This window comes from Hyperolius riggenbachi, chromosome 8 (assembly GCF_040937935.1).
Source record: "Hyperolius riggenbachi isolate aHypRig1 chromosome 8, aHypRig1.pri, whole genome shotgun sequence".
NCBI classification, from domain to species: Eukaryota; Metazoa; Chordata; class Amphibia; order Anura; family Hyperoliidae; genus Hyperolius; species Hyperolius riggenbachi.
The window spans coordinates 157,582,742-157,604,254 of record NC_090653.1 but is presented as its reverse complement, the minus strand read 5'-3'; the positions used below and the strand labels follow the sequence as shown (position 1 = coordinate 157,604,254).

The window sequence follows — 21,513 nt, the reverse complement described above, 5'->3', positions numbered from 1 at the left end:
ACTCTCCTAGTTTACAGTACAAAACAATGGGACCACTGATTAAAGCGTATCCGAGATGAAAAACTAACTAGAACAAGTAACTTGTCTATATATCTTATCTAAAGTTTAGATAGTTTAAACAACAAATCTAGCTGCAAACATATTCTTTCTTCCTGTGATCCAATGACAACAGCCATGTTGTTTGTAAACATTACACAGAGGCAGGCTTATCTGTATTTTGAGCAAAAAAAAACCTAATCCTCCCTCCTCCCCTCTGCCTCTGAAATCTCTGGCTAGTTATACCTCCCCCTCCTCCTGCCCAGACTGAGCTCCTATGAGCCCTTGCTACTGTCTGAAAGTGCCTTGGCTCTCTGAAAAACTGTGGGCGTGTCTTGTGTAGTTTATAGGGAGAGTATTAAAACAAAAAAGTATTTGGCTTGAGGAATGCCCTATAAACAATAGGAAAGGAACCCAATAATGCAATGTGTAAAAGTTCATCTCGGATCCACTTTAAGGTTTCATTCACATTAGGCAACGCAGATGACCATGCAATCGGAAGAAAGTGCGCCCATTCGCACTGCCATCTGCGTTGCCCTGCGCTGCTGATACCATTCATTGTAGTATAATGGGACTGGCACTGACCTTTGTCGAAAATGCGTGCAGCAGTGTGTCAGCGAATCATACTGCTGAGCAGCACACATAATGTGAAGGTCAGAAGTGATGTCTAAGCACTTCTGACGTTCTTGCGTGTCACGCACACCATACGTGCTGACGAAATGAAGACGGCAACGCGTATAGTGTGAACGAGGCCTAACCGACTTCCTGGTCAGTAAATATTTTCCACTGCTCACAACTATATTTGTAATTGATTAACTATCTGCAATGGATCACACGTTTATCAGTTGACAGTGTATAGGTTGCTGATAGATTTGAAGTGTGACAATTATTTTTCTACTTTCAGAAATCCTAGTTTTGTAAAATTATTTGGCAAAACATTTCTCTTTACTAGAAGAAACCTTTCAAATTTCTTGTTTGTAAACTTCATGTCCCAGATGGTTTAATCCATCAGTATAGCTCTAGTGAGCATGTTTCTATGCTCTCTAATTGACTCAAGCATTTTATTGCTGGTTTGTGTTAGCAGGAAATAATTTATCCCTTTTCAGGCTAAGAAAATTACTCAAAGCTTGATTGCACTTTACTTTGAGTTCTATTTGAATAACTCATGCATTATTTTTGCTTACTTGAGTTAACACAGGCTTGAATGCTTTGATTTTTATGCTTCCACTGAGGGCATGCCTCAGAAATGTGGACTTCTGTCATCATCCACAACCCAAAATATATATTTTTTACAACTTTGCACGTAATAAAACAGGAGAAAGCTTCCCTTCTCCGGAACATTTGCTTTTGGTACTGTGTGAAGGTATAAATGGCACAGCTTGATCCTTCCTATTAACTCTATCCCTGCAAAGAAAACGTGCATACACAATTGGTTATCAGTATGTGGTTAGCCACTATCCGGTGCTAATGTTAAAAAGATAATTTTGCATTAACAATGGCAGCTGGTATACAGGAGCTTTAAATGAAAGTACAATGACTCCATGATGCTTAAATATTAGGGGCAGATGTAACATTATCTGAATTTACAGTTTTCATGGTTTCTTGAATGAAGTAATTATCATTCGTATTGACGTAAGTGGAGTACAGGCAGCCTATATACCCTCATATTGAACTACCTTTCTTCTAGCACTACAGTTCATAGTAATTAAGTTGGGTATTCTGGTATGGCACAAATTGTGCAGGTTAATCTGAGACAACACGCGGTCCGGTTAATGACTGATCATATTGGATGACTGTCTATGCAGTTGTGGGGGGTTTTGTTGTTTTTGTTTTGGTTTTTTTTAGTTGACATCTTCCTGAGTTGCATTGTGGGTGATAACGTGCTGTTACCCAACAGTAGTTCGTCCCTCTGTGCATAAAAAGAGGCAGTTTATACTTTTGCTATTTTTACATGACTGCCAGCGCTAAAGATGCTGGCTTAGGCCTGGAACCCACTAGCAGTATGTTACTAAGCCCTTTCTCAGTGCTTGTGATTTGAAAAGATCTTGCTAATGTTATGCTATGGGTGTGATCCCACTTGAGCGATGTGATTTTATAAAAATCACCCGTAGCATTGTATTAGCAAGAGCTTTTCAAATAACTAGCGCTTAGAAAATGCTGCTAGTGGGTTTGAGCCCTTACAGACTCACAAAGGATTAAACAACATGAATTAATGGTGAGTGTCCCTAATTTGTTGATCTATCTTCTACTTCTCACTTTGTCATGTTTTGGTTTTTTTTGTCCCAACTACCATCTTTCGGTAAAGTTTCTTTTTAAATAAGGGATAAACAGGTGCTAAAGGATGTGGTCAATTTACGTGCAAAGAGACATTAACCCTCTGCATTCAAAACATGTTTACAACAAGCTGGAGCACAGATGGCAAGAAAAGCAGCTGATGATTTTATTGCTATCAGTGTTCCAGCTTGTTGTGAACCTGTTTTGAGCGCAGAGGCTTAATGATTGTTGGAATGTAATTTGACCATATCCCTCAGCACTTGTTTTCCCTTATTTAACTACCTTGCGTCCGCTCCACGCCCATGGGCCTGGCCGTGGCGGCAGCCCCAGGACCGCCTAACGCCGATTGGCGTCAAGTCCTGGGGCTGCAGTTTGCAGGAGATCGCGCGCAGGATGCGCACGCATCTCCTGCTCGGGGGGCGAGGCTCCGCCCCCTCTTCAGTCACATCGGCGCTCAGAAGACTGTTAGACGGCGTAATTGCCGTCTTTTTACATGTACAGCGCTGCGATTGGCAGCAACGCTGTACTGGGGATAGCTGTGTGACACGGCGGCAGTCCCCCTGGGGGACAAGAGAGTGATCGGCTCTCCTAGGCAGAAGCCTATGACAGCCGATCGCCAGGATTGGCTGGCTGGGGGGTGGAAGGGTTTAAAAAAAATAACAAATATTGATAAAAAAAATAAACACTGGGGGCGATCAGACCCCCCACCAACAGAGAGCTCTGTTGGGGGAAAGTGGGGGGAGGGTGGCGGAGGGAATCACTCCTCTGCTCTGTTGTGCGGCCCTGCAGCTTGGCCTTAAAGCTGCAGTGGCCAATTACATAAAAAACAGCCTGGTCTTTAGGGGGGTTTAGCACTGTTGTCCTCAAGTGGTTAAGTCTCAGCAAGGTGATCATAGCCACTCTTCTTTGCAGCCCTGTACAGTTCACATTCTTCTGTTACAGAACACACACTGCATTATCTTTTTGTTTTATATTTTGCATTATCATTTTGTTTGCTAAAAGAAAGCCTTTGTTGTGTAGATTTGAGTACTCAAAAGCTTTCTTATATTCTCATATTCTGATGAACCGAACCAGTTGTGTACATAAGAAGGCTGCAGTTTATGGTTATCACAAGTGTCCTCCAGATGGCAACATACTCTTCCTTAGCAGGTCCATTGTGGCTTGTAAGGTTATGGGATGCTTCTGCATAAATCATAACACAACGTTCTGTACACAGAGATGCTGTGTCCCAGCAGATTGCATAATGGCTATACATGGCAGTATCACACAGGATTTACAGACAAGTATATACATTAGAAGAAAGAGTGCATCAAGTGACTGTATAGCAGATCACAATATATGGCTGTATACAGTTATACCAAGAAAAAGTATATTCCATACAGCTATAAAGCGATCATCCAATCCTTTGCACCTGACGAAGAATAAATAGCGCCGCCTGCTCACTAATTATTCATCTGAACACCTTACCACGTACTCCAAATGCCTTGACATTTTTTTAACCACTTCCGGGCCAGCGCGGTTGAAATCTACGTCCTGCTTGCACTGCTCTGACAGGATGTAGATTTCAACAATCGTTGCCACGCGGTCCTGCCGATCGCGCCACTCTTTCCCCGCCGCAACCCACTCGCCCTTCCGTCAGTATGGTGGCAGAGCTACGAGCCACTCAGGAGCAGATTTCATTGGCTCCTGACCCTGTCATTACTGTAAGCCAATCCCACTGGCTTACATTGAACAGTGTCAGGAGCCAATGAAAGTGGCTCCTGACCGGTGCACAGAGTGCTGCAGTCATAGAGATGGCAGAGAGAAGGACCTGCGATAATGGAAGTGCGGTGAGAGCGGCGGGTATGTGCAGTGATTCGTCAGGAGGGTCCTTAAAGGGCCAGAGACTGCCGGTACGGAAGTAGTTAATACATCCTCTAATTTATAGAAGGATAAAACCTTGGTCACTGGGTCCTTCTAATGCATCAAGAATAGTTGTTTTTGAATCCATCCTATAGCAGTGGCTCTAGTGACTTCCAGGTCCCCAAATAGCAACTCTTGTTGGAATACAGTATTTGGAAAATCCTATTGAGCATTCGTATAAGGATAGCTTTCCAGAGATTTTGACATCCACCTTGCATTTTGGACACAGATCATCTTCTACCCCAGTGCTGTCCAACGTCAAGGACATTCTCCCTGGTTGTCTTGGTCTGGAGGGGGTGGAGCAGCAATGTCCTGGCTAAAGGTGGGCATGGCAGATGTAGTGAGATGAAGTTGAGTGACTCGGCAAACAGACTGGTCACAACAAGAGCTCTTGAGGGCTGGGTGCAAGCCTGCGGGCCGACATTTGAACAGCCCTGTTTTACGCATTTTATAGGTTTTGGAAACCCCCCCCCCTCCCATTCATGTGCTAATAGAATTCCCAAGTATAACATTTCTTGCAAGGATTTATTGCACTGCATTGCCTTGCTTCATAATTAGTATTTTTGCCATGAAATTGTCGGTGTATACTGGAGTGAGATTAAACGAGCTTTCTGAAGCTTTTTTTTTTTCCCCTTGCCCCATGCTTGTTAACTGTGACGAGCAGCTTCAGCCAGTCATTGCGTTTTTTAAAGATAAAACATATTTATCCTTTAACCACTTAGTGACACGCAGACGTATTAAAACGTCCTGCTGGAGCCTCTTAATGGCTCCAGGACGTTTTAAAAAGTCATGCGCTCCCGCACGAGCATTCCTATGCATGTGAAAATTAGTGAAAAAACCCACCCAAAAAAAATGCACCTTTATTTCCAAATACTATATTGTCACCATACTTTGTACTAGGGACATAATTAAAATCTTGTTATAACCAGAACAAATGGGCAGATAAAATGTGTGGGTTTTGTGTACAGTAGCAGTGTTTATATTACAAATATAGGGGACGAGATTGGAGAAATTGTGTATTTTCATTTTTTCCTTGTTTACCCCTTTAAAATGCATAGAAAATAATTACTGAAAACAAATATCAATCCCAAAAAGCCCAATTGGTGGTGAAAAAAACAAGATATAGATCATTTCATTGTGATTAGTAGTGATTAAGCTATTGGCAAATGAAAAGGATGAGCACTGAAAGATGAAAATCGCTCTTGTCAGTTAGGGTAAAAACCTCCTTGGGGTGATGTGGTTAAACCTTGTAAATGCTATATTTTATGACTGATATTAGATAATTATAAGCATTACTGAACACTGTGTTCCACTTGCCGTGGGACTTTTTTTTTGGTTTGTTTTTTTTGTCCCCAAGCCCGTGATTGATATTTATTCTAGGATTCTAATAATATTGCTGTAACAGATGGCTTCCTACCATATTTTTGTCCATCCCACAGCACACCATTATACATGGTTTCATGTGAGTTTGGGAAACATGAGACATGTGTCAAACTGTTCATGGCAGCTGCCAGTCTTATTGGTAACCTTTTGGATTTGTAATAAAGATTAGATTCTTTAGTAGTACAGTTATTCAGATATACCGTAAATATCTATTTAATAACTTGTCTGATACCTGGTGCAAACTAATTCGCCATGCAGTCCCACTGTTTATTCATTATTCAGGATCTGAGGAGAGTCGGTGGGGCATGCTGACATGAGTAACAGATGTCTTAACACTTTTCCACACTACTAAAACATCTTATTAGATTTTTCTTCATCTGTATTAACCACCACCGGGGGAGGAAGGTAGGGCAAATTTTCTGTTCTGGAGCATAGGCAACACTATGAACTGTGTAGAGTTGTTACCCCTACCATTAATCAATGAAACTTGAAGATGTATTATTTAGAAGTCTACTTAAAGGAGTTGTCAAGGCAAATCTAGTAAAATGAGTGGTACTTACCGGGGGCTTCCTCCAGCCCCAAGCTCCCAGGACCTCCCTCGCCGCAGCTCTGCCCACAGCCGCTCGCCGGAGCTCCGACCCGGTCGCCGACGATGACGTCAGAGCGACCTGGAGGTCGCTCTGTACTGCGCTGGCGCGATTGGTGCTTTCAATCACCGCCACGTGGTGCGCAGTCTGCTCCGGCCCACGTGGCGGTGATTGACAGCGCCGATCGCGCAGGCGCAGTACAGAGCAACCACCAGGTCGCTCTGACGTCATCGCCGGGGACCGGGCCGGAGCTCCGGCGAACGGCTGCGGGCAGAGCTGCGGCGAGGGAGGTCCTGGGAGCTTGGAGATGGAAGCCCCCGGTAAGTACCACTCATTTTACTAGATTTGCCCTGACAACTCCTTTAAAGGTTAAAGGGGAACTTCAGCCTAAACAAACATACTGTCATTATTATTATTATTATTATTATTATTATTTATTGTATTTATAAAGCGCCAACATATTACGCAGCGCTGAACAATAAATATATACAATGATACAAGGATGACATACATAGGGTTATACACATAGAACAAAGTTATACATACAAATTGTACAAAATACATGATCATGCAATATGGGCTGGTTAGGTAGGCCCAGTAATACAAGTACAGGCTGTCATAGGACAGGAGCACATGATCCTGTAGATTACACTAGGGAGTGGAGGACCCTGCCAGAGGCTTACAATCTAAAGGGAGGGGTGGAAACACTAGGGGGGGCTGTTAAATATTCCTTAGAGAGTTACTGTGTGGTAGGAGGTGGGTAGGCCATCAAAAAGAGGTGGGTTTTGAGGGCTTGCTTGAATGTGTTGAAAGAGGGAGCAAGTCTGATGGGTGGTGGAAGGGCATTCCAGAGGGTGGGGGCAGCTCTTGAGAAATCCTGCAGGCGGGCATGGGAGTGTGAAATGCGCGGGGTGGTGAGGCGAAGGTCGTTGGAGGAACGGAGGGGGCGACCTGGTGTATACTTGTGAACAAGCTCCGAGATGTAGGTAGGGCATGTTTTGTGCACAGATTTATACGCCAGGCATAGAATCTTGAAACTTATCCTGAGCCGGATAGGGAGCCAGTGCAGGGATTCACAAAGGGGAGATGTGGATGCAGAGCGGTGCGAAGAATGGATGAGTCTTGCAGCCGCGTTCATCACTGATTGAAGGGGGGCAGTGCGTTTCAGGGGGAGGCCAGAAAGGAGTGAGTTACAGTAATCAAGGCGGGAGATGATGAGGGCATGGATGAGCAGTTTGGTCGTGTCCGGGGTTAAGAATGGGCGGATCTTGGAGATATTACGGAGGTGGAAATTGCAGGCTCTTGTGATGTTTTGGATGTGTGGGATGAAGGAGAGGTCAGAGTCCAAGGTGACACCCAGGCAGCGGGCCTGGGAGGTAGGGAGAATGGTTGTGTTGTCGATTGTGAGGTGGAAACCTGGGATGGGTGCAGCAGCATGGGGTGGAAAGATCAGGAGCTCAGTTTTGTCTAGGTTAAGCTTTAGGAACCTAGCTGACATCCAGGAGGAAATTGCTGAGAGACACGAGGAGACCTTGTTTATGGTGGTGGCTGAGAGATCGGGGGTATGGAGGTAAATCTGAGTGTCATCTGCATAAAGGTGGTAATTGAAGCCCAGGGAGGAGATAAGCTTGCCAATTGAGGAAGTGTATATGGAGAAAAGAAGGGGGCCTAGAACAGAGCCCTGGGGGACCCCAACTGAAAGGGGGCAGGAGTTGAGGAGGAGCCATTGAAGGAAGTGGTGAAGGAGCGATTGGATAGGTAGGAGGAGATCCAGGCCAAGGCAAGCCCATAGATGCCCATGGACTGTAGTGATTGGAGGAGGAGGGAGTGGTCAACAGTGTCAAATGCTGCAGAGAGGTCAAGGAGGAGCAGGATGGAATAACTGCCTTTGGCCTTGGCAAGGGTAAGGTCGTTGACCACCTTGGCGAGGGCTGTTTCAGTTGAGTGCGCAGGTCGGAATCCAGACTGTAGGGGGTCAAGTAGGGTATTGGTGTTGATGTATTGGGTAATGCGCTGGTGGACTAGGCGTTCGAGGAGTTTAGAAGCATAGGGAAGGAGGGAGATTGGGCGGTAATTTGAGGGTAGGGATGGGTCGAGTGAGGGTTTTTTCAGCAGGGGAAGCACAGTGGCCTGTTTGAATGCTTTGGGGAAGATGCCTGTGGAAAGGGAGAGATTGAACAAGGAGGTGAGGACTGGGGCCAGGTCAGGGAAGTGGGGACGAAGAGTATTCGCGGGTACCGGATCACAGGGAGAGGATGTGGGGGGGGGGGAAGCCACTAGCAGCAGGCTGACTTCATCAATGGTGGCAGGAGCAAAAGAGGCGAGGGGTGGATGAGACAAGGGAGCCGCTGGGAGGGAAGGCAAGGGGACAACCTGAGACGCATTGGTAAGGGAGGGATGGAGGAGGGAAATTTCATTGCGTATTGTTGCAATTTTAATGGTGAAGTGGTTGGCAAGGTCATTGGCTGAGAGGGAGGAGCTGGGAGGGGGAGGAGTGGGGTTGAGGAGGGAATTGAAGGTAGCAAAAAGCTGTCGAGGGTTGGAAGCTTGGGTTACAATCAGTGCTGCAAAGTACCTTTGTTTAGCCTCAGAGAGGGCAGTGTGGAAGAGTAACAGTTTGGCCTTGTAATCTAGGAAGTCAGCATTGAGATGTTATTTAGAATAGATAGGTAATATAATTTTTTACCCACCCTGTTTTAAAAGAACAGGCAAATGTTTGTGATTCATGGGGGCTGCCATCTTTGTCATGGGGGCAGCCATCTTTTTGGTTGAAAGCAGGTGACAAGGAGCAGGAAACACAGTTCCAAATGTCCTGTGTCCTGATAACCCCTCCCAGCTGCACACGCTAGGCTTTAAATGTCAAATTCAAAATGTAAAAAAAGAAAAATTTGCACCAAAACAGCAGAACGAGAACAACAACATCAGAAATCCCATCATGCTTTGCACAGCATCAGGGGAAAAAAGCCCGGGCAGTTTTCTTCTATGCAGCTAAAAATGAGGCTTGGATAAGAGAAACAAAGTTCTGATGCTGTGAAACTGTTAAAGAAACACCAGGCCTTTTCAGTGCTGCTGAGTCGATTTTTAGTCCGGACGTTCACTTTAATACTATTTTCCGACTTTAGCTTCAGTACTGGTGCTGAAAAGGTATATAGTAGATGGTAAAAGGGAGGTTAGGTGATTCTCAAGAATTTAAAATAATTAAATGCACCAGGGACCATTAAAATGTATTGCCAGGAGGTTCTTCCTTGTGATTTCCTAGGACACCAATTTCTGAATTCCTCACAATGCTCAATGATGATGTCACTCAGCATTTTACAGCCGGGCTGTGGGTATTCTCTAGGAGCCTGCATCTATCTTAATAATTTACTACTTTCTGTAAGGAGGGGTTGGTGTGTGTTGTCAGTCGCCCACTCTCTCATTTTTAACTATGGAAAAGATAAGCTATTTGAGGCACTCTCCTGCTCCTCCCATACAGTCCTATAGAAGGTGTGACTTCAGTCTCTTTGAGTTATGGGAGGGGCAGTAGCAGCCAATCATTCGAGAGGGAGTTCTGACCTAATGTTCAGGGTTGAACAGTCCAAACGATGCTAGTTCAGGGAATTAAAGTACCATCTACCCCAGAATGGCATCACACTTAAAGAGAACTTGTAACATAAAAAAGTGCTCCTGGGGGTGCTTGCCTCTGTAAGGGGAAGCCTTTGGATCCTATCGAGGCTTCCCCCGTCATCCTCCATCCCATCATGGCAGCGCTAGATGTCCCCAAACGATATGCATGTAAATATTTACCTTCGCGGCTCCTGCACCTTCGCGGCTCAGGCTAATGTGGAAATAGTCGATCCCAATCTGGTCCACTTTACTGCGCAGGCACAAGTTGCCTGCGCAGTACAGCGGAGCTGATTGGGACCAACTATTTTCACCTTAGCCCATCGGGGAGTCGCTACTGCAGCATAACAGATTGTCGGCTGTGGTTTTGGGGGGGGGGGGGGGGGGTCAGCGAGACCACCGTGGGACAGGGGAAGCCTCAATAGGATCCAGAGGCTTCCCCTGCCCAAGATGAGTACCTCCCAGGGGCACTTTTTTGTTACTGAGTCTCTTTAAAATTAAAATCCTTTTTTGATTTGGTAGTTTGAGGGCCATAATTCTTTTAAAGAGTACCTAAGGTATAAATTACAGTTTGCTTTAAACCTAATAAATTGCCAAGATCTATAAAATCACACATAATAAAGTGATTTTTTTTTTCACCCTCAGGGTCCATATTCCACATATGGTCTTGAAATCTCTGCCTCCAGTGTGAAATTGGGCCCTGACAATTTTTTTTTTCTTTCCAAAAAAAAAAAAAGATGCAAAGGGTGCTGGGGGATTAATGTCATAATTTCACCCTTCATGTTCATGTGATCTAACCTAGGCAGACATCTGAAATAAGAATTTTAGCAAACCGACATGATAATACTGGCTACAGCAGTTTCCTGTCTCTTCTCTCTCACACACACTGTGGCCTCTATTCACTAAGCTTTTTCAAACACTTTATCAATCGTTAGATAATTTACTTCATGGGTAAAATCTAATTTTGAATTCACTAAGGTGTTATATATTTATCGAATGTTTCATCGATAAAACGTTCAATAAATCTATAACACCTTAGTGAAATTTGAGTTTACCTATGAGGTAAATTATCAAATATTTGATAAAGTGTTTGATAAAGCTTAGTGAATTGAGGCCTGTGAAAAGAGAAGTAATTTGATCCAGGCAGGCAGTGAACGGGAGGGAGGGGCAGAGGAGGGAACCTGCCTGGAAGGGGGGACACCATACTGAGGGTGTACTTCAGAAATAAGGAAGTGCTTCTACAGATATGGATGTGAGTCCGTTCTATCCACTGCGATGTACAAGATGTAAACTTTATTTGTTCATCTAGCTGTACACAGCATAGACTGTGTGTGTATGCCCTCATTATTTCCTGCCTCGACTACTGCAATGCCCTTCTGTCTGGTCTCCCTATGACCCAAATAGCCCCACTGCAGTCCATCATGAATGCGACAGCCAGAATTATCCACTCCTCCCATCGCTCCACCAGGGCTGCGCCCCTCCGTGAATCCCTCCACTGGCTTCCTATCCAGTCCAGAATCAGATACAAGATATTGTCTGACCTACAAATCCATCCACAAAACCTGTCCAACCTACATTTCTGATCTTACTCAGAGATGCACACCAAGCCGCTCACTCCGCTCCTCCAATGAACTTCGCCTGACCGTCCCCCGTATCACCCAGTCCCATGCACGCCGCCAGGACTTCTCAAAAGCTGCTCCAACACTATGGAACTCCCTACCTCCACCCATTAGGGCAGCCCCCTCCTTCAACACCTTCAAGAAGGCCCTCAAAACTCACCTTTTCACTCAGGCCTACCACCCCTTACAATTGCTCTAAACCCACAGCTGAACTCTGGTCCCCTACCTCTCGTGTCCCTACCGCTTCCTCTAGATTGTAAGCCTTTGGGCAGGGTCCTCCTCCTTTTGTGTCCTACCTGCTCATGCACCTCCATTACTGTAAACCCATGCTATGCATCTGAGTGAACCTAACTTGCCTAATCTCCATGCTCCCATCCAGTGACTGACTAAGCATTACCTTGTACTCATACTGTGCTGTGTGATCTGGTTTTCTTGTATTCCTGTATTGTCATATTGCTGTATGTCACCCCTAAATATTGTCTGTAACCTAAATTAATGTCCAGCGCTGCGTAATATGTTGAATGACCCGCCGATACGAACGGCATGGATTCTCTGTTTCCATAGGAACAAGTCAAAAAAATTTTTTAAATTGGACTTAGATTTTTTTTTTTTAAATCGATTCTCTCAAAAACTACAAGAAAAAATGGTAAATGGTATAAACAGGTACAAAGGGCAGAGGTGGCACAGAGGAGGTACAGGGGACAGAGAAGGCACAATGTTCCTACTTAAAAACAGATTCAGGTTAAGAACAAACCTACAGTCCCCATCTCGTTCGTTAACTGGGGACTACCTGTATTGCCATTCAGACCTCTTTTTGGCTGGAGGTGGTCTTTAATTAAGGGAGGTTGAAATGATGGGAAAAAAAAGTGGAGTTGGATGTTGAGCATTATTTAACTTTTTCATGTCGTCTCTAGGTCCCGACTTTGTAGTATGTGATGAAGGACATGTACTGAAAAATGAGGCATCTGCTATCTCCAAGGCTCTAAATTCTGTAAAGACAAAGAGAAGGATAATCCTGACCGGAACACCCCTTCAGAATAACTTGGTGGAATGTAAGCAGTTTGTTCCTATTCTTTCCCTGCATGCTAAGCACTCATAAGACTGTATCCGTCTTCTAATAGTGACTTCCTTTTTACTGGTGAATGGCCAGAAAACGTGTTAAGCGTATTTCAGTTAGATACGTCTTGTGTGCTTTTCTGATGGCACCATGAAACTGGCTCATGTCTGGATGAAGATCTGTTAAAAAATTAGAGAAGAATTACGGTACTACATCAGCCAAGCAGTTAATGTATCTGTGCTTCCATTAGCGTTTTAGTCCTCACTTTGTTCCTAGTGGTGATCACCAGAAGAGGTGTTTGAACGACAGTTCATTATAACAATTCATGATTTTGCAATAAATTGATATGTAAAATATTTATTTAACATCATTTTAATTTAGATACACTATCTTCTGATTCACATGATAACTTTTATTTAAAGAGACTCTGTAACATTAAAAACGTCCCCTTGGGGGTACTCACCTCGGGTGGGGAAGCCTCAGGAACCTAATGAGGCTTCCCACGCCGTCCTCTGTCCCACGGAGGTCTCGCTGCAGCCCTCCGAACAGCCGGCGACAGGCCCGACTGTTCAATTCAATATTTACCTTTGCAGGCTCCAGCGGGGGCGCTGTGGCTGCTTTCGCTTCGAAAGAGGCGGAAATACCCGATCTCAGTCGGGTCCGCTCTACTGCGCAGGCGCCGGAAACTTGCGCCTGCGCAGTAGAGCGGACCCGACCGCGATCGGGTATTTCCGCCTCCTTCGGAGCGAAAGCAGCCAGAGCGCCTGCTTAGGAGCCAGGAAGGTAAATATTACGTCACCGCTGTACGGAGGGCTACAGCGAGACCCCCGAGGGACGGCAGACGGCGTGGGAAGCCTCATTAGGATCCTGAGGCTTCCCCCATCCGAGGTGAGTACCCCCCAGGGGACGTTTTGTCGTTACAGATCCTCTTTAAGCTTTTAATATATCTTTTTACAAAGTGTTAAATTTCTTTGTTGTAGCATGTAGGACAATTTGTTGGGGGGGAAATCTGTTAATGCTGCTGAACAAACCATTACCAACATTGTGCAGTCGTGACAAGCAGTGCAGGGAGTGAAAAGGTTAAGCTGACAAACGCACGTGAAATTACACAGAAAGAATACTTGGGCCTCAATTCACTAAGCTTATCTCCTGTCTTTAATAACTCTTCTGAGCGGTTTCTACAGTTATCGCCATAGTGATAACTGTAGAAACAGCTCAGAAGAGTTATTAAAGACAGGAGATAAGCTTAGTGAATTGAGGCCTTTGTGGGACAGAGAAAAACAAACTGCTTTCTGGATGGCCCTCGTATATAGGTTTATGGCAGGTTTGCTTTTACTGGAAGCTATTTTGGAATCTTGACATGCTCGAACTTCTGCTTGGAGTGGGCTACTTTTTTTCCTTTCTGTTGGGGTGAAAACCGATGGATTTGCTTCAAAAAGCCACCTCAAACCATGGATTTTAATAACAAGATGAGGTGGGCTTTATCTGCATTTGAATAAAGGTGACACATATCAAATGTTTTGCTGCCATTCCAGTTCTCAGTTTTGACGGTATGCTTTCGCCTTGGAAGAGTGATTTCCCCACTATTACAATGAATGCTACAGATTGGCTGGATTGTTTTATCTTCTAGAATTCCAATTTAAATTCTACTTGATATTTCACTACATGTAACTTTAATTAAAACAGATTTCAATGTTGAAAACTAGGATACTGCCGTATTATGTGAGGTTTAGATTGTCTTTTTTTTTTTTTTTTTAATTGTTTTACACCAAATGTCTCTGGAGTCATATCAACCTTTCCCTTTTGGTGTATTCCCAACAGATCACTGCATGGTAAATTTCATCAAAGAAAACTTGCTTGGTTCCATTAAGGAATTCCGCAACCGATTTATAAATCCTATACAGAATGGCCAGTGCGCGGATTCCACAATGGTTGATGTCAGGGTGATGAAGAAACGCGCTCACATTTTGTATGAAATGTTAGCAGGATGTGTGCAGGTATGGAATTCAGGCTATTTTGAATTATGCTATACTAAATCCTGTTGTACTGTCTGTGGAGTGTCTTAATTGGAGCTTGCTAGCATATTACAGGAGAATGGGATGCATTTCTGTGCTCCACAGCTTTTAATATTTCAACAGAAGTAAAGTAAGGTTGTGCGTACTATTTGAGATTACAACATGCTCTTAGGGTTTACTGGGTTTGTTTTGCACTTCAGGAAGGCGAGAGACTGGCGCTCCCCACTGCTTTCTTTCCAGATAGTTCCTGGACTGGATTATCAACACCTCAAGTATCCACGTCAAAGCAAGAACTGCATGGCATGCATCTGTTGCAGTGGTGCAACATGCTCAGAGTGGAGCACTCAGACTGTTGAAGGGGTTTTTGGAGGGAAATGTATGCTCAGCATACATCCACCCCTCTTATTGCCCAGTCACGTCTTTGCACACTGCAGTGCTATGTTCACAAATTCCCAGCACTCGGTCAATAACATTGGGGCAAGGTTCACAATGGTGTAAAACTAGTGCTCAGTTCTCCAGTCACCACCCTCTGCCGTATGTTTCCTCGCGCTTAAGCCTGGTAAACACTTTAAATTATGATTGGCCGATCACTGGACCAATCTTACCCTTTTCCATGTAGTATGAGAGCTTATCTATGCAAAATCAGTTTATAGTATTTAATATCCATTGACTCTTTCTACGTGGAGGTGGTAAAATTGTTCAATGATTGGCGGATCATAATTGAAAGTGTGTAGCAGGCTTAACATCCCGATATCCTGCACACAGTCATGTGTGTCTCCAGAAGCTCTGCCCTACTTTACTGGTTTTGTCATGTAGGACACGTGCTTGAGGAGGGGTGTCCATATGGGATGCTTTAATATGTATAAAGGGGGATCTGGCGCTCCTGTTATATGCACCAAAAGCGACTTCCCTGGTTTTACAATCTGCATTCAAGTTACCTGGTGTTCACATTGGAGCTTGAGTGCAGAGATCTCACAGTTAGAGCACTTATGGGAGAGTAACTTATCTATGTATATGGATTTAGATATATGGAGAGCAGGAACAATGTGCCACTCCTATTGCAGCTGTACATTTTAAAACGGGATAGCCGTTACATAAAGGATAACGTTTTGCCATTGGAGTTAGCCGAGATAGCGTAGGCTGGCAATTGAAATACTAGTATTGGGAACATTTATTTCTTAATACTACTTTTTATCACACATGGAAGTTCATCGCTATAGCCAGTTTTTCAGGTGGCTCTTCCAAATCTTATGTTTATTTCTTAGAAAACAAATTGTGTTTGAGCACTTAGAGTACTTTTTGCATGTTATTAAAAACAAGCAATATTTTTGCTATTACTTCAAAAACATTGGCAAAATGGTAATGTGTTGCACATGTTCCTAGTGTGAAAATAATTTAGTGATGGAAAAAGTGTTGCATTACCTGATTACTGTAGAGCTAAAGGTTTTTAAGGCCATACAATGTATGCAGAAGAAGTTTTACAGATCAAAGTTGTCTGCTCATCTTAAGACTCAACTTCGTTTAGCTATTTTACCTCTATCTGCAAGACTTAACCTTCGTACACACGCGAGATGGTTTTTTAGCTAAGACAGCTCTAGAAAGTACAGCAGCTCCTGGTGAAGCATTTTCACCAAGCACAGACATAGACTACTGCTCGCCTTCTTACTCCATCGTGAACCGCGTCGCTGTCCCTCCATTATCCTCCACAGCAACAGGATGCAATGCTAGCCTGTAGGGTAGTGACATTTTGCATAATTCAAGTTTGTATGCTAATTTTTGCATGTTCTGGGAATCTGCATGCACATTTTTGCATGCAAAAAAACCACACACATGCGAAAAACATCACATTTTCTGCTAGAAAGTTGAAGAATTGGTAAATTGTGGCCTGGCAGAAAGGGAAAATTAACGTAACTACTTCAGGTTCCGGAGATTTTACCCCTAAAGGTTCCTGACAATTTTGGCGTGTTGCTTTTGATACAGCAATAACTTTTTATTACCTATGCCATCAAAGTGATACATGTATTGTTTTTTTTCTAGACTTTCTTAGGATAATATTTTTTTCAAGGATTTCATTTCAACGGGCAATTTATCGAAACAAATTGGGCGTAAACGCAAAATTTACAATTTTTTTCAGGTTTCCCCCATCCTAACTTTTACATGACAAGTGCCACAGTTTTAAAACGCCTCAAAATAGATTTGGTTGGTCCAAGTTAAAACTATGCCATACATGCCGTATTTCATCACTAGTTGGACATGTAGCGTACCATTATCGCCCGCCTGTGCGTTTGTAGCGATTGCATCCAATCGTTAGAGCGCACAGTTTGGGGACCCCAGTGCTGTATAGATGGATTTCTAGGCATCAACATTTCGATGCATCTATACAATTTTAGTACCCCGAGCTGTCGCCATAGTGATTGCATTCGAACGCTATGGGAGGTAGCCATTACAATCTTAACCTCAGCGGTAATCCTGAGACAGGCTCAGGACAGAAATCCGCATTTCAAAGTGGTAATCCCGTGCCTGAGTAAGTTATATGCTGGAGCTGCTGCGGATCTCTCTGTGGTATGGGGTTTTTTTGTTTTGTCTTTTGGTCTAAAATCTTGCGAAAAATTGCTTGGTTTTAGACCCTAAATCTGGAAACGTAACGCCAAGGAAGTTAAGGCCAAGTATAGGCGACACAAGGGGTTAATTACTTTGGTAGGGGTTAAAACTTCACACAAAATAGAAAAACAGTCTGCGTCTGCCACCGCAATTGCCCACGTGGGCGCTCCTGTGTGCATTCTCGTTGCAGCCTATTAGTACACAGATCAGTGAATAGGAACACAGTTCCCATTCACCAGTCTTCAGTGCTTTTGATGAATGACCACAGGCATTAATGAGATACCATAATCATTGATGAAAGTGAAAGCACACACATTATTTCCTCTGTACAGCACACAGGAATAAACTGGAACATGTGGGGGACATCTAGTGGCCAAATAGTAAAAATACACCCTAATCCATTAAATGGAAATACAAATCCATAAATTCCCTATTAAAATTAGCCCCTTATCTCCCACAATCACATAGTGTACACACACACACACACACACACACCCCGCTCCCGCCCTAGTTACTGCCGCAAGACGGAAGATTAATGAATGGAACACACTTCCCATTCATTGATCTAAATCCTGGTACACACCATGCAATTTCCCGTCTAATAGATAATTTCCGACAGATCAAATCTGTTTGAAATTATCGACCCACCTATCTGATGGGTAATTGCATGGTGTGTACCAGGCATACACGGCTCGTTTTTTATTATCAATGGCCGCTGATTGATAATATCCGACGTGTCCGATCACCGCGCCGGATCGATACTGCGCTCGATCCCCGCGGGCAGACAATGGAAGAAACGAAGCAAAGATGAGGAACTTCCGCAGGGACGAGTGGGAATCGAGCCGCGCCGATGCGCCGGCATCAAGCCAACGACTCTATTCCAGCGCACAATTGCATCGTGTATGCCCAGCAGAGGTCCCCGGGTGAATGACCGCAGCCATCAATCAGAGGGCGCCGTTATTCACAAAAAACGATACTTACACGTCCACGCATTACTTCCTGTTTGCGTAATACTACGCATAGGAGAGTTAGTGCGAGGACTAATAGTAATATTTATTTTATTTAAAATTCACCCCTTACCTCCCACACTCCCCAATAGTTACCCCCAAAAAATGTTTGTAAACATTTATAAAAATATGCAATTTAAAAAAATACATACAGTGGTTTGCAAAAGTATTCAGCCCCCTTGAAGTTTTCACCATTTTGTCATATTACTGCCACAAACATGAATCAATTTTATTGGAATTCCACGTGAAAGACCAACACAAAGTTGTGTACGTGAGAAGTGGAACGAAAATCATACATGATTCCAAACCTTTTTTACAAATAACTGCAAAGTGGAGTGTGCATAATTATTCAGCCCCCTTTGGTCTGAGTGCAGTCAGTTTCCCATAGACATTGCCTCATGAGTGCTAATGACTAAATAGAGTGCACCTGTGTGTAATCTAATGTCAGTACAAATACAGCTGCTCTGTGACGGCCTCGGAGGTTGTCTAAGAGGATATTGGGAGCAACAACACCATGAAGTCGAAAGAACACACCAGACAGGTCAGGGATAAAGTTATTAAAAAATTTAATGCAGGATTAGGCTACAAAAATATTTCCAAAGCCTTGAACATCCCACGGAGAACTGTTCAAGCGATCATTCAGAAAGGGAAGGAGTATGGCACAACTGTAAACCTACCAAGACAAGGCCGTCCACCTAAACTCACAGGCCGAACAAAGAGAGCGCTGATCAGAAATGCAGTCAAGAGGCCCATGGTGACTCTGGACGAGCTGCAGATAGCTACAGCTCAGGTGGGGGAATCTGTCCATAGAACAACTATTAGTCGTGCACTGCACAAAGTTGGCCTTTATGGAAGAGTGGCAAGAAGAAAGCCATTGTTAACAGAAAAGCATAAGTCCCGTTTGCAGTTTACCACACGCCATGTGGGGGACACAGCAAACATGTGGAAGAAGGTGCTCTGGTCAGATGAGACCAAAATGGAACTTTTTGGCCAAAATGCAAAATGCTATGTGTGGCAGAAAACTAACACTGCACATCACTCTGAACACACCATCCCCACTGTCAAATATGGTGGTGGCAGCATCATGCTCTGGGGTCGCTTCTCTTCAGCAGGGACAGGGAAGCTGGTCAGAGTTGATGGGAAGATGGATGGAGCCAAATACAGGGCAATCTTGGAAGAAAACCTCTTGGAGTCTGCAAAAGACTTGAGACTGGGGTGGAGGTTCACCTTCCAGCAGGACAATGACCCTAAACATAAAGCCAGGGCAACAATGGAATGGTTTAAAACAAAACATATCCATGTGTTAGAATGGCCCAGTCAAAGTCCAGATCTAAATCCAATCGAGAATCTGTGGCAAGATCTGAAAACTGCTGTTCACAAACTATGTCCATCTTATCTGAGCTGGAGCTGTTTTCCAAAGAGGGAGCAAGGATTTCAGTCTCTAGATGTGCAAAGCTCGTCGAGACTTACCCTAAAAGACTGGCAGCTGTAATTGAAGCAAAAGGTGGTTCTACAAAGTATTGACTCATGGGGCTGAATAATTACGCACACCCCACTTTGCAGTTAATTTTTTTTTTTTTTTTAATGTTTGGAATTATGTATGATTTTCGTTCCACTTCTCACATGTACACCACTTTGTATTGGTCTGTCACATGGAATTCCAATAAAATTGATTCATGTTTGTGGCAGTAATGTGACAAAATGTGGAAAACTTCAAGGGGGCCGAATACTTTTGCAAACCACTGTAAATATTAATGGGCTTGAAAAGGCACTTTCGCCCAAAACATTGTGCTGGTTATATTATGCCAGTGATGGCTAACCTTGGCACTCCAGCTGTGGTGGAACTACAAGTCCCATGAGGCATTGCAATACTCTGACCGCTCTAAGCATAACTCGGGGAGGCAGAGGCATGATGGGATTTGTAGTTTTGTCACAGCTGGAGTGCCAAGGTTAGCCATCACTGTATTATGCTGTATTACTGCCATATGACTTAAATAAAAGTGTATCATTGGACATCCACTGAGGGTCGAGTTCCTTATGGGATGTTTATGGATTTGACTGGAGTGGAGATTTGATGACCCTCTTTGCCATTGGAACTCCCTGCACTACATTCGCTATACCTGAGACACGGCGCGCACACACACACACCCCAGCTTTTACCTGAAAAAAAAAAAAATGGAAAACATGATTGACTCAAATATAAGCTGAGGGTAGAAATGCAGGCATGGTACAGGTGGTATTTCAGGGGAAATTTTAGTGATGGCTGTGTGTCTTTTAATAGTGAGAACAGTCTAATTTATAGATTAACCTCCCTGGCGGTGCATTTCCATCTGGATCTATGTGGTACATTTTTATGTTTTAGGTCTCCAATTCTTAAGTCATAACTCACCAAAATATATCAGAATAAAAGCCTGGTAGACATTCTGCATATAAATAAGACTGGAACACACAATTGTTGGATTAAATTTATAAATATATTTGAAAATGGTGAAACTGTACAAATAAGGCACCAGACTATACAGTATGTACATATATACCTAATACACCTCCTGCGTGTAGTATATTTTGAAACCGGAAATGGCACAGAGGGCGACATTACAATCGGTGCAGTAGAAGCGTGATTCCTTTCTGACTTTATTCCCTTTGTTAGCGGTCTTAAGGCGCGTACACACGCTGTATTGTTACAAACGACGGGTCAGTCAGACCCGTAACAATATGGCGTGTGTATGTGCCTTTAAGCGGCAGGCAGAGAGTAGTCAAAGTCCAGGCAGAGGTCGGTGCAGGCTGCATGCTGGCAGAGAGTAGTCAAAATCCAGGCAAAAATTGGTAACAGTAAGGCAGAAGCACTTGGGTGAGAAGCAGTTGGGAACCAAATGGCTTTATTAACCTCCTGCGCTTTCAAATGCGCTTATCTGCCATCTCTGCCATGGCAGACAGGTGACAGAGGGGAGAGATCAAATTACATTGTGATTAGACAGGCTAAAGTTTCTCCACATACATACAGGCTGCATTTCTCCGTGTTTACCTGCTGTGCAGTGTAATGCTAGGCATACACGGCTCGAGTTTGCTGCTCGATTCTTCTGCCCGATCAATTCCCCGCTCGATTCCTCGGGCGATTCTCCTCTTCCCGTCTTTCTTACCTTTTTCCATTGTCCTCATTGCGGAATCGAGTGCGGAAATGATCGGGCGGGAGATCGGACATGTCGGAAATGATCTATCAAGCCATCTAAATGGCTCAGAATCGAGCAGTGTATTCCAAGCATTGCCTAATTTAACTACTTCGCCGCCAGGGTACAGTATATCTACGCTCCTTTGGACTTCACTTCCCCGCCCGGAGCGTAGATATACGCACGCCGCTGTCCGCGCTCCCGCTCGGACTCCCGCGATCGTGCACGCCGCTGCCCGCTCGCCCGGAGATCAATGAACGGG

The 21,513-nt window shown here is 44.0% G+C and overlaps 1 protein-coding gene across 2 annotated transcripts in view; it reads left to right on the top strand.

Moving 5' to 3' along the window:
* ATRX (ATRX chromatin remodeler) overlaps positions 1 to 21,513 on the top strand; it is a 201,346-nt gene that overhangs the window by 118,113 nt on the left and 61,720 nt on the right. For both annotated transcript variants that reach the window (XM_068247594.1, XM_068247593.1), the window contains 2 exons: positions 12,319 to 12,456; positions 14,283 to 14,458. In XM_068247594.1, coding sequence (XP_068103695.1) covers positions 12,319 to 12,456; positions 14,283 to 14,458 — 314 coding nt within the window. The remainder of the gene's footprint in view (positions 1 to 12,318; positions 12,457 to 14,282; positions 14,459 to 21,513) is intronic.